Source organism: Cavia porcellus, unplaced genomic scaffold (assembly GCF_034190915.1).
Source record: "Cavia porcellus strain 051 isolate PalLab524CR breed Dunkin Hartley unplaced genomic scaffold, mCavPor4.1 scaffold_5, whole genome shotgun sequence".
Classification (NCBI taxonomy): domain Eukaryota; kingdom Metazoa; phylum Chordata; class Mammalia; order Rodentia; family Caviidae; genus Cavia; species Cavia porcellus.
In genome coordinates, this window is record NW_026947488.1 from 26,160,025 (window position 1) to 26,172,720 (window position 12,696).

General features: G+C 42.4%; 1 protein-coding gene across 4 annotated transcripts in view; it reads left to right on the plus strand.

Moving 5' to 3' along the window:
- Positions 1-12,696, plus strand: part of Edem2 (ER degradation enhancing alpha-mannosidase like protein 2) — a 38,178-nt gene that overhangs the window by 8,536 nt on the left and 16,946 nt on the right. For 2 of the 4 annotated variants that reach the window (XM_063248466.1, XM_063248465.1), the window contains 5 exons: positions 459-569; positions 2,656-2,695; positions 5,566-5,671; positions 9,701-9,826; positions 12,139-12,350. In XM_063248466.1, coding sequence (XP_063104536.1) covers positions 475-569; positions 2,656-2,695; positions 5,566-5,671; positions 9,701-9,826; positions 12,139-12,350 — 579 coding nt within the window. In that variant the 5' untranslated portion in view covers positions 459-474. Of the gene's footprint in view, positions 1-6; positions 212-335; positions 360-458; positions 570-2,655; positions 2,696-5,565; positions 5,672-9,700; positions 9,827-12,138; positions 12,351-12,696 lie in introns of those variants that run through there. The other 2 variants (XM_003467751.5, XM_063248467.1) reach the window with 2 other exon arrangements.

Genomic DNA, 12,696 nt, shown 5'->3' on the forward strand with positions numbered 1-12,696 from the left:
CGCAGGCGTAGTGATGCGGATCCCCGGAAGAACCAGTTGCGTTCAGGATGAGCGAGTGGCGGTGCTTGCAGCTGCTGCGGCGGCACTGACCCACTACGAGCTCTATGCCTTTCCGGCTGATCATCCCGCTCAGCCTCCTGTGCGCGTTGCTGCCCCTGTACCATGGTGCGCCAGGTCCCGACGGCACCGCGCCGGACCCTGCCCACTACAGGTGAAGGAGGCCAAGCTCCCGCCCCTCAATAGTTGGAGAATGGGAAGCGCGGACCGGTTTCCTTCCTTTTCCCTCCTTCCCAAGACAACTTTCTCCCCATACGTATTTGCTTGGGTCCTGCTGCTGGACCCTCGGCAGAAATCAGCTGGTGATTCCCCCGTTCCGCACTATTTCTTGTCGTATTTCTTGTTCTCCCATATCGTTTTGTATTCTAATCCCCCTGACTTATTTCTGGTCCCTCACATAGGGAGCGAGTCAAGGCCATGTTCTACCACGCCTACGACAGCTATCTGGAAAATGCCTTTCCCTACGACGAGCTGCGACCTCTCACGTGTGATGGGCATGACACCTGGGGCAGGTAGTATAAGTCGAGGGCCAAGAGGGGCCTCGGTGTAAGCGGTCAAGGGAGGCTCACTTGGGTGGCTTAAAGGTCTCCTCACCGATTCTGGAAAGTTCCTAGATGGGGTTAGGCTGCGCCCCTCCAAATTTAAACCAGCACCTCCAGAATCTACCTAGCTTCTCAAAGTGTATAAAGTCCTTGATTTTCCTAGCTAGCTGGACCTCTGGACTCAGCGTCACCAGTAACTGACAGCCGGTGTGGGAATTTGGGGAAGTTTATAGAGTTAGAATTATGGTGGCTGAAGTATCAGAAAGCCCAACCCCTTCATTCTGTAGGTGGGCAAACAGGTCCAGGGGAGGGTGTTGACAGTCTTGGTAATTGGTTCACTGTGTGAACACACTTTCATTATCTTTATTTTATAGTTTCTTGTCATTCATACCTCTAGTCGCTTCTCTTCAGGTCATTCTCACAGGTCACTTGTTTTCTTTTCTTTGTAGCACTTCTCTGTACTATCATTTTCATCGTCTACTGGTTTCTTTCTCACTTCTATGAGAATAAAAATATGTGCACTGGAATTCTGTTTTGTTCTTTGTGAGTGACGAGTCACCTCATTAGTAGAGGCTGGCATTTATTGAACACTATGCTAAGCATTTTACTGTGTCATTTTATTTAATTCTCTTAATGCTTTTAGGAGTTAAGTGCAAATATGTCAAGTTTGCATACTTATAAATGTGTCTTCCTTCCTATATTAGCAGCTAGAGAAGTTAAGAAAACTCAGACCTTGTTCTGGTTTACATTTTTTAGTTGAAAAAAATACAAAACAAGGGCTAATTCATGTAGTACAAAATCATGTGTGAGGAGCTAGGGATATAGCTCAGCAGTATGAGTGCTTACCTGGCAAGTGCAAGGTCTTCAGTTCAATCCCTAGTGTGGAAAAAAAAAAAAAAATCATATGATAAAGTAAATCTCTCTCAGACCTCAGAACTCTAATCATTGTTACTTTTCTTTTATATTCTTTCAGAAATATTTTTGGTTTATACCATTTTGTAGGATATAAGCCTTTGAAGGTTTTTTTGTTTGTTTGTTTTTTGAGACAGAGTCTCACTGTGCAGTTCAGGCTGGCCTTAAGCGCACTTTGTAGCCCAGGCTGGTCTTGAACTCACAACAGTCCTCCTGCCTCAGCTTCCCAGGTGTAGGGATTACAGGCATGCGCCACCATGCCTGGGTTCATTTATTTATTTATTTACTTACTTACTTTTGGTGTAGGCCTTTTTTAAACTAACCTTTGAGTGTATAATTTCCATAAAATGCAATACCCCCGTTTCATGTATATAGTAACCACTATCACAGCCAAGGTATAGAATGCTTCTTCCATTTTAAAATGTTTTCTTGTGTCCCTTCATAGTTCATCCTTCCATCACCACTGACCCTAATAACAGCTAATCTGCTTTCTGTCAGTATGTCTGTTTTTGCTCCTCTGTACCTTGTCTTTTTCTTTTTTTTTTTTTTTGGTCTTTTTTTTTCGTTTTTATCGGTACCAGGGATCGAACTCATGACTGCCTGCTTGCAAGGCAGGCACTTATGCCGCTGAGCTAAATCCCCAGCCCCACCTTGTCTTTTTCATGTAACAACATAATGTGAATATCTATCAGCACACAACCCCTGATAAGCATATTTTTGGTAACCTTTTAATTTTACACTGTTTGTAGCACAGTTTAGTTCATCACGCTTTAACTGGCACACAGTAGATTCTTTCTAACCTTTCACTATGTCAAACCAACTGTGTCCTATGGCTTTTCAGCAATTACTGTGTGTGAAGTGCTGAAAAGCCTGGGCTTTCTGCTACAATCTTATACTGCCTCCTCATGGCACAAAAGAGTTCCAGAGAATATAGATGATGTATTTAATTCCAATTGAGCAGCTCACACTTCCAGGTACATTAAGAGGGGCAGATGATCCCTGTGGTTTCTCTGTTGTGGTAAGTAGGGAAGGCAGAGACATCCCAATGCCTCATGTAGTTTGATGGTGGGATCTAGTCAATAACAGCCATATAATTGATGTTTAGTTTTCTTATTAAACAGCTGGGATTTCTGTCCTTTTACAGTTTTTCTCTGACTCTCATTGATGCTCTGGACACCTTACTGGTAAGTATCTCATCTGTTTCTCTTTCTCTTTGCCATTGGGTAACCAACATCTTTCCTCTTTTTTAGCTTGGTTGTAGATAGAAATAAATCCCTCTGTTGGGTCTTCTATTTCATGATTCTGAGCCATTTGTCTCTGGTTACCAATATAAATAGGAGAAAACCAAATATTCCAACTTATTCTGATTCCATTTTGTAAACATTTATAGAAGACTTGTGAGGTAGAGGGACCTGTGATAGCCATGTATAATTCTGTAAGGGATACAAAGATTTTGATATTCTGTTTTTTTCAGCCTACATCCTAATAGCCATATGCCATGAAAATAAAAACAAACTATCCTAGTTACTATTTTATGTATAAGGCTTTAGGAGTACTGTATTACCTTATTTCTTCTGACAACGTCATAAAGAAGTACTTTTACTTCTTACAGCTAAGAGATATGTTTAGAAACGTAAAATGACATGGGTAAGATACTTAATTCTGTATGACTGCAAAACTTGACTATATTCTTTTTAAAAAGCCACAAGTGCCAGGCCTGGTGGTGCACACCTGTTATCCTAGCACTCAAGAGGTTGAGGCAAGAAGATCAGCATGAGTTGGAGGCCAGCCTGGGTTGTAGAGTGAGTCCAAGATCAATCTGAACTACTCCCTGTCAACCTGAGCAAGACCCTGTCTCAAAAAACAAAGCAAAAGCAAGAAAGCCACAAGAAAGTATTTTACAGCTTTTGTCCTATTTCATTATTTTTGGTTCACTTGCTATTTATATGATTAATACAATTCAGCTTATAATTTGTTTTGCTTAATGTTAATCCATATGTATTAATCCATTCACCAAATATTTATTGAGGACCACCTGTATGTCAGGCACGGTGCTGAACTGTGGAGTGATAATGGTGAGTTTAAACAGACGTGACCCCTGTTTGCCTGGAGTGTGTGGGATTAGCAAGGGAAACCAAGGTCGAGGAATAACCTTGAAGAATGTATACTTACAAATTAAGGAGAGTGCTCTAAAGGAAAGGAACATAATTCTGCAAGTGATTGTAACAAAAGTATCTACCTGGGCCAGGGATTTAGCTCAGTAGCACAAGCACCTGCTTGGCAAGTGCAAGGTCGTGAGTTCACTCGCCAGTACTAAAAAAATAAAAAAAGTATCTGCCCTATACTAAAGCCAAGACATGACACTTGAGTTGGATCTGAAGCAGAAACAGGTACTGACAGGAAAGTGTGGAGGAAGCACACTCTAGGCAGAAAAGAACAAGTGCAAAAACATTATGGCAGCTGGGTGTGATGGTACACATCTGTAATCCCAGCAGGTGGAAGGCTGAGACAGAATGACACTGTATTGAAGGCCAGCCTGGACTGCATAGTGAGACCTTATCTCAAAAAACAAAACAAAACCTTATGGCAGACAAGCATGGAAGGAGCACCAGGTGGCTGGGGAGGGAAGAAGGAAGAAATAAAGCTGGCGGGATAAAGGGGACCCAGATGCTGCATGTTGTACATTCTGTCAAGGCTTTTGATCTTTAATTTAGTGCAAGGGAAAGCGACTGGAATTTCTTAAGAAGTCAGGAAATGATGAGATTTCTGTTTGAGGTCACCCGTTGCAGTGTGAAGAAAGATTTGTGTAATCATTGAATAAACATTTGTGTCAAGTAATTGCGTTGTGAGCTGTGCTTGGCATTCTGGGGAAATTCAGAAGCAAATGAAGGCTCTGCTTATGCGAAGATTTTCTTAGTATGGAAAGAAATAGATGTGGTGGGGTTGGTTTCACCTCTGTGCCACTTATTTAGGAAACTGTATGTAGAAAGAAGTATGCATTTTCCAGGAATTCCAGGACCTGTCTCTTCACTGAGTCTGCACCTACCAGTTACTGGCCAGAGGACATGGTACTGCGGCCAGTCCAAACCAGGTGCCCATGCTATAGCTGGGGACATGGCAGTAGTCTCCCTCAGGCCACAGGAATGGCTGTAGAAGAATGATTTCAGAGGAAAATTGGGGTACTGTTATCAGAATAAAAGATATCTGGAGTGCATGTAGGTGATGGTTTAAAGAAAGAGGGTTTATTTTTCTCAAGTGAGAGAAAATCTAGAGGTGATTTCTAGCATGGGATCCACTATGTAACTATGCTAGCAGAACCCAGGCTGTTGGTACCTTTCTGTTCTACTATTAGTGAACTGGCTCTCATGCTCATGCTTAGTACCCCGTGGTTGAACAGTTCCCCAGCTTGAGAAATCAAGTATGCTTTCAGGGCAGTGGAAGAGCTATGCCAGCTGTGTCTGTTATTAGGAAAATAAGCTTTTCCAGAAGTGTCCCCAGTACCCTAAGCGTTAGAGGTGACCAAGTAACGTGGGGCTGAGAAAGCAAGCGTCTGAGTAAAGAAGGTTGGAAGCCAATCTGTAATGTTTTCCACAAGAACAAATGTGACAAAAGGGGGTTTAAAAACAACTGATACTCATTGTATAAGATTTCCTTATGGAGTCTACATTCTTTGTATCATATCCATTTAAATGGAAGCTTAAGCCAAGTATGTGACACATGCTTGTAATCTCAGCATTCAGGAGGCTGAGGCAAGAGGATTTGAGGCCAACCTGGCTACAGAGTAAGTTTAAGGCCAACAGAAACAAATATAATGAGACCCTCTATATTAAAAAAAAAAAAGTACCTAGGGACTCTTTAATTGATTCTGAGAAATTTACTTAACCAGTGTCATGCTACTGGGTTTCTGATTCCTAGCTTTCAGGGTTGTTTCCCTGTGACTAGATTTAAGACAGGAACTGGAGGTCTTTAATTGAGTGAATGAGGGCTGTACCAGCACAGGATCCCAAACTCTGAATCCAGCACCTCTGTGCCTCATGGTCAGGTCTCTTTCCAGATTTTAGGGAATGTCTCTGAATTCCAGAGAGTGGTTGAAGTGCTCCAGAACAACGTGGACTTTGATATCGATGTGAACGCCTCTGTGTTTGAAACCAACATTCGAGGTGAGAGCTGCTTTCTAGACCTTTGGAAGAGAAGAGAATAGACCTGCTGCTGTGAAAACCAAAGGTGGTAAACAGTATCTTCAGGGCCCACCCTGCCCGGGTGCTTGGCCAAAGCCCGTGACTGACAGACAGGGCTCTAGCAGGAGCGGAGGGCAACCTCAGGTTCTGTGATTAGTTATAGACATGCAAGTGAGGAACAGACAGAGAAACTGCTGGAAAGAAATAGGCCAGAATTACATACATAACATTGGCTTTGTGCTATAAGCAAGAATCTCTGCTTTGTTGAAGCTTTTTAAAACGTTATTATTTTTTAAAATTAAAGGCACATTTTAGGTATACATAATGACCACATTCATCATAGGAAATTTGTTCCTGAACATGCTATACCTTGATTCTATTTTTCTCCTTTCCCTTACCCTGTTTGACCTCTCTTCCCCTCCTTATTTTCAAAAGCTTTGTTTCCATTTTTTCCTCATTTTTTTCTTTTTCCTTCCTTTCTCCCTCTCCACTCCCTAGTGCCCCTTCCCATTTGAACATTTTTTCTTTTTTTTGGTTGAGGGATGATCTAAGATAGAGTCTTGCTATGTAGCTCAGACTGGCCTTGAGCTCACTTTGTAGCCCAGACCGGTGTTAAGCTTGGAAGGATCCTCCTGCCTTGCCTGTTGGGTGCTGGGATTACAGGCATGCGCCACCACACCTGGCTATGAACATTTTCTTGATGGAAATCTGTGTTAGCCAGTATAGTACCCACTACCCATGTGGGCTTTGAGCATTTGGTATGTATCTGTTGTAGCTGAGGAACTGCATTTAAATTTAAATAGCATGTGTGATTAGTGATTATTATATTGGACAGTACATATTAAGGGCATTATTTTTATGCTAGCCCTAAAAATGACTTGGGACCTTTTAAAACGTTTACATGCCTGGGATTTACCCTCAGTTTAATTGTGATCTCTGGGTTCGGTTCTAGAATTGGTATTTTTAGAAGACTCCAGTGGTTCTCATGAGGCTTCCACAGCGCTAGCTTACAGTTGTCACCTCCAGAAGGCAGAGTTATGCTTCCCCTTTGTTTCATGTGTTCTGGCCCTGAAGCTTTATCCCAGATCTATGATCCATAAAAATTTATTAAGAAGAAAGTGGACGGCGAGCATGATGCTGAATCCTGGTTTAGCCGCGTTTGAGGCAGTGAGCATTGCCATGTCTCACAACTTCTTCTTCTTTCTCTCTTTTGTGCTATCAGGAGTTGAACCCAGGATTCATGCATGCTATGCAAGTGCTCTGCCACAGAGCTACACCCCCAGGCCTGGCTCTCCCAACTTCTGAGCCCAATGTATCATCTGTAAATGAAGGTCATCACTATACTTTCATTTCTGATATGAACATATGATTATTTTCTCTTAGCACATTAAAGAAACTTTTCCATTGTCTTCTGGTTTGATGATTATTAAGACGTAATCTGTCAGTCTTCATTATTTCTTTGTAGTTAATCTTTTTTCCCCTCTGGGTGCCCCGTCTATAAACTTTTTATTATAGAAATGCTAGCCTATATACAAGTAGAGAAAATAGCACAGTGAACTAAACATAGCCGTTTCCCAGCTTTAACATTCATTTTACATGAACCCTGGCTGCTTTTAAAGTCTTTATTTCTTTGATGTTCTGCAGTGTTACCATGATGTATATAAATGGAAGATCCTTTTTATAATCTCGTTTCAAGGTCTTGGGTTTGAGAATTGCTGTCATTCATCTGTTTGAAAGAGTTCTTAAGTATTTTCTTTCAAATACTTAAAATGGCCTCTACCCATTTTTTTCTTTTTTTGAAATTCCAACTAGGTACATGTTTCGTCTTCTCACTCACTGTATCCTCCATGTCTCTGCTATGTTTTAGGAAATTTTGTCTCTTTGTGTTGCATTTTTGGTAACTTTTTGGGTTTGTCTTCAAGTCTAATGTCTATTCTGCGATGTCTTATCAGCTATTACATATGTTCCTACTATTTTTAATGTTATTTCTTTACTTTTTATAGGTCCGTTTAGTCATGTTATAAATATTCTTGATAATTTTTATTGTTCCTCCCTGCTTGCTCATATAGTCTAACCCCTTTTTTATTTCTTTAAGCATATGACACTTATTTTCTATTTTATCTGATAATTCTACTATCTGAACTATTGGTTGGTCTTGTTCTCCTGTTGTTTCTCTTGGCTATTACTCAGAATGCTTTGTTTCCGTGTTTGTTTTATGATTTTTACTTTTTTAGTTGTACATTCATTTCCTAGACTTTACGTGTAGATTCTTTGAAGTCTAGGTTGAACCTAGGTTCTTCCAGATACAGTTTTTGATGGTTTCTGCCATATCACTAGAGGTACTACCTATGAAAACCTACTGTGTGCTACATGCTTGAGAGTTTCTAGACTTTCCACATAGTGTGAATTCAAACTGCAGGATTTTGTGGGTAATAGATTAGAATTGCTGATTCTCTGGGATATTTATTCATCTATTTATTTTTCCCTCCCTTTCACTTGGCACTCAGATTTGAAGCATCTAATATTCCTTTGTGTACTAGGTGAGATGTGCAGGGTCTATTCTTTTATTGTAAAAACAAAACAAAAAGGATAAAAACAATATAGAATTTTTAAAAAATAGGAAATTAATACTAGTTAATATATTGCATATTGTTATCTTAAAAGTAGTTGTTCAGTAGAAGACTTATGCATTGGCCAGGGATTTACCTCAGTGGTACAAGTGCCTATGTGAGGTTGTGAGTTTGATCCCTGGTACTAGAAAAAAAACAAAAGACTTAGGCATGAAAAAAATGATCAGGCTGGTCCGAGTGCAGTGGTGTTTACAACTAATTGATCACAACCAGTTACAGATTTCTTTGTTCCTTCTCCACTCCCACTGCTTCACTTGACTAGCCTAAAACATAAATAAATAAATAAATAATTTTTAAAAAATGATCAGATAGTCAAACAATGAAAACACAAACTGTTCTTTTTGTGGAATTAACAGACTCGTATACTTATCTATCTTGTGTATACACACACACATGCACGCGCACACACATCTTTTCCCTTCTTTCTTTTCTACTTCCCCCTATCCCAGTTGTTCTTTCCTTTTGAGCACTATTTTTGTCTTTTTCAAGGTCTGTTTTTAATTCATCCCTACACAGAGTGTGTCATCCTTCCAGGGCTCTACTAATGCAGAGACCTTTGGTCAGACACCCACTTTGGCCAGGTCTTCCTTTGTTTTTTGTTGCCCTTCTACCAGGAGGAGAGGGAAATTAAAGGTCAAGGTCAGTTTTAAAAAAACCAGTTTTTGTTTTTGGTCAGAAAGCCATTTCTGACATCTAGTTATCCATATTTCAGACACATTACCTTTATGTGTTTTTATAAGCCCTAAGTATTGCATAATCAGTTAAAATAGATAAATTAATGGGAAGTAATAACCACTATACTCCTCTCTCCAGATGTGACAGCTGAGGGGAGACAGTGTAACAAAGTTGAATGAACATAAGCTTTGGAGTCAGTAGACCTGACCCTACCACCAACTAGTTGAATGGCCTGGGGCAAGTTACTTTGCCTCATTGAATCTTTTCTTTCTTTTTTTTTTTGAGACAAGATCGCACTATGTGAGATAGTCTCAGACTGACCTGAACTCACCATGTAGCCAAGGCTGGCCTCAAACTCACAGCGATCCTCTTGCCTCGCCCTCCCAAAGTGTTGGGATTATAGATGGGCAATGTCTTGCCTGTTGCCTCTCTAAAACTTAGTATTTTTATCTGAGGAGGGAGCAGCAATACCTAGTGCTTTGTATGCAGTATAGACTTTAAAGATGGCCATTGTTTTTGTGGCCTACCAAGAAGAAAAACCTTGTGGACTTTATAGTCTACAAATACATGGGATTATGAGGAATTAAGGGGTGACTCTTTCAGCCCCTTTCTTGGGGAACCAACCCAGCAGTGTTTAGGTTTAATTTACACAAGGGAAACACTGGTCGTTAGGACTGTGATCATTTGCATTTTGTGCCATCTGCAGTGGTAGGAGGACTTCTGTCGGCTCATCTGTTGTCAAAGAAGGCTGGGGTAGAAGTGGAGGCGGGATGGCCCTGTTCAGGACCTCTCCTGAGGATGGCTGAGGAGGCAGCCCGGAAACTTCTCCCAGGTAAGATCCATACAGGGATGGGGCAGATGTGAAATCTAGTGTCCTGCTTCCCTCACTGGAGCCAAGAATGATCACGCTGAATCATTTCCTGATGTTTTGTCACCCAAATGCTCTATTCCTACCCCTAGGTTCTGATCACAGAAATCTGGAGCGTCCAGGGCATCTTAACGGTTTGCTAGGCACTGACCCAGAAGGGTTCAGCTGACCTGATAACTGTGGGCATGGCTAAAGACCAGCCCAGTGGGTGGATGGCCCTTGTCCTTATTTTAATTGAGCCCTTTTATTCTTCTCAGGCCCTCATACTGCTGAAATAATAAGGCCCCTGGGCAGAGTGGTTCTGAGCATTAGAAGCCGAAGATTCTAGACTTGGCTCTGCCAGCCAGCAGTGACCAAGCCATTTTCTCTCTCCTTCATTCAGTTGCCCTGTCTATCAAATGAAAGCCATAATTCCTTCCTCCCTACAATGTGAGTTTTGGGGAGACTGAAATAGGGTCAGGAGAAAGTGCTTAGAGAACCTCAAATGCTGTTGAGATGAGAGGAATTTGTTTTGTGGCTAAGCAGCATCCAGGGCTGTAGGCTAAGCCCCACTGTTTTTGTCCAGTGGGGCAGCCACTCTGGGCTCAGCAGCGTCAGCTGGACACTGTGTTCCCTCCAGAGTGGGGTGGAGATCCAAGGGCTGCTCACACCCAAACACATCATAGTGTGTGCTCCCCTACTCCTTGGCCATCTCCTGTACTCATCCCCTGTGTGCAGCCCTTGGCTCATCCTTGGGGAGAACCAAGGCAGGCAGGTTTGCTGGATTCAGGGTCTCACTCATAACCCTTGGCTTATGGCCTGAGTGTCTCCTAGCAAACATTATGTCCTATGTGAGTCATCCCTAAAGGAAGCTGCCTTTTTGCTCCTTTTTTTTTTTTTTTTTCACTTATAAAAATTTGCATTGAAAAATATACCTATTGAAAAGTACATATTGAGTTATTATAAAGTAAGCACCAGTACCTATCCTGTAGGTAAAGGAGGAGATTTTGTTACTCTTCTTCTTTTGGGGGGGTAGTCTGGGGGGACTTATCATATGGACTATTTATTGGCAGTATTAGGAAAATTAAGGAGCAATATCCTTCTTTTTAATACTTCCTATCTTTTCTAAAATGTTCCTTTGAGCCCTTCTTGGTTGTGACTTCACATTTTCCTTGCTTGCCACTCATGCCTGACAAATAGTGTCTGCAGGACTCTGTAGCTCTTGGAAGTTTTGACAGCTTAGTTCATAGCTGGTGACGCACAGACTCCTCTGTAGTTGTTTAACCTTTTGGCCCTGAGAGGAAGTTTCTATCTCAGACTGGTTGCTGAGTTCTTGCCTTGAATCAGAAGGCACCGGGTGTGGTGGGCAGAGCTGGGCTAGGGTTGGGGTGAGGGTGAGAGGTCTGGGCAGGCATTACTGGCTTGGCACAGTTTGACGCTGCTGCATAACCTTTGGCTCAATCAGTTTACAGCCATGATTTTCCTAGGCTATAAATTAGGGGTCATACCTTATCAGGGGTTTAGTGGTTTATATTTTTTCTTTCTTTTAAAAATAATTTTGCCCTTAAACTCTTTATGAGAAACAGGAATGTCAGATGGCTCCTTTGAAACTAAGTAGGATCTGCTGATCTGTTTATTTGATCAGAATGATACTTTAAGAAGTCTATGAGTGGCAGGGCATGGTGGCACACACCTATAATCCCGGCTACTTGGGAGGCTAAGGGCAGAGGATCATAAATTTAAGTCCAACCTGGGCAATTTAGTGAGACTGTGTCTCAAAATAAAATTTAAATAAGGGCCAGGAATGTTGCTCAGTGATGAGGGCTTAGCCAGGTGCACGAGGCCCTGTGCTCTGTCCCGAGTACAGTGATCAGCTGCCAGTGCAGCATGTTCTTGTCTGTGTGCCACAGACACCCCTACTTCTACAGCTTAAGCCTTGTCTGCTTCATACTGAGTTTCCTGCCTGGCCTCAGAGGGCATAGTGTAAAAAAAATAAAGTAAAAGTAGATTCACTCTAGCTGAGGTGAGCTGTGTGGGGTGTGGCAACCTGAAGCATGGCTGCCTCCATATGCCTTCATCATTGGAAGGAACCCAAGGGTCAGGCAGAGCAGTGTTCAGGGTTAGGTGGCTGCTAAAGGCTCTGCCATTGTGACGTTTATCCTTCTGTGGCTCAGACTCTAGCAGATCACCCAAAAGAAAAAGAAGAACGTGCTGGCCAACATCTCAAGCTTTGGGCCTGTGTCAAAACCATCCCTACTTCCTGGCCTATCTGGAGTGATAAGTTTTTAATTGGTTAGCCTTTCAGACCCCCACTGGGATGCCGTATGGAACGGTGAACCTGCTGCATGGCGTGAACCCAGGAGAGACCCCTGTCACCTGTACAGCAGGAATCGGAACCTTTATCGTGGAATTTGCCACCTTGAGCAGCCTCACTGGAGACCCTGTGTTTGAGGATGTGGCCAGAGTGGCCCTGATGCGCCTGTGGGAGAGCCGATCCGATATTGGGCTGGTAGGTTGGCCACTACCCTTCCTGCGTGAGTCAAGTCTGCCACCTGGGGCTCTGGGCTGTGAGCCAAGAGGTCCAGGGCTCTGAGCATCTAGTTATAGTCAAGCCCAGAAAAATGCAGGGCAACCTCTGGAGTAGCCCAGGACTTGGCCCCAGGGCACTAAAAGTAGGCCAAGTCCCTTTTCATGTTTGGGCACAGAAGCAAAGAGAACCTAAGAGCCCAACCCACAGCAGGGAGCAGGGTCTGTGTTGAGCACTGAGCCTCAAGTTTCTCTGATTTCTAGGGAGCAGTCATGTGCTTGTTGCCCCGTGGCTCATTAACCTACCTGGCCCAAATGTTTCGGGTCTT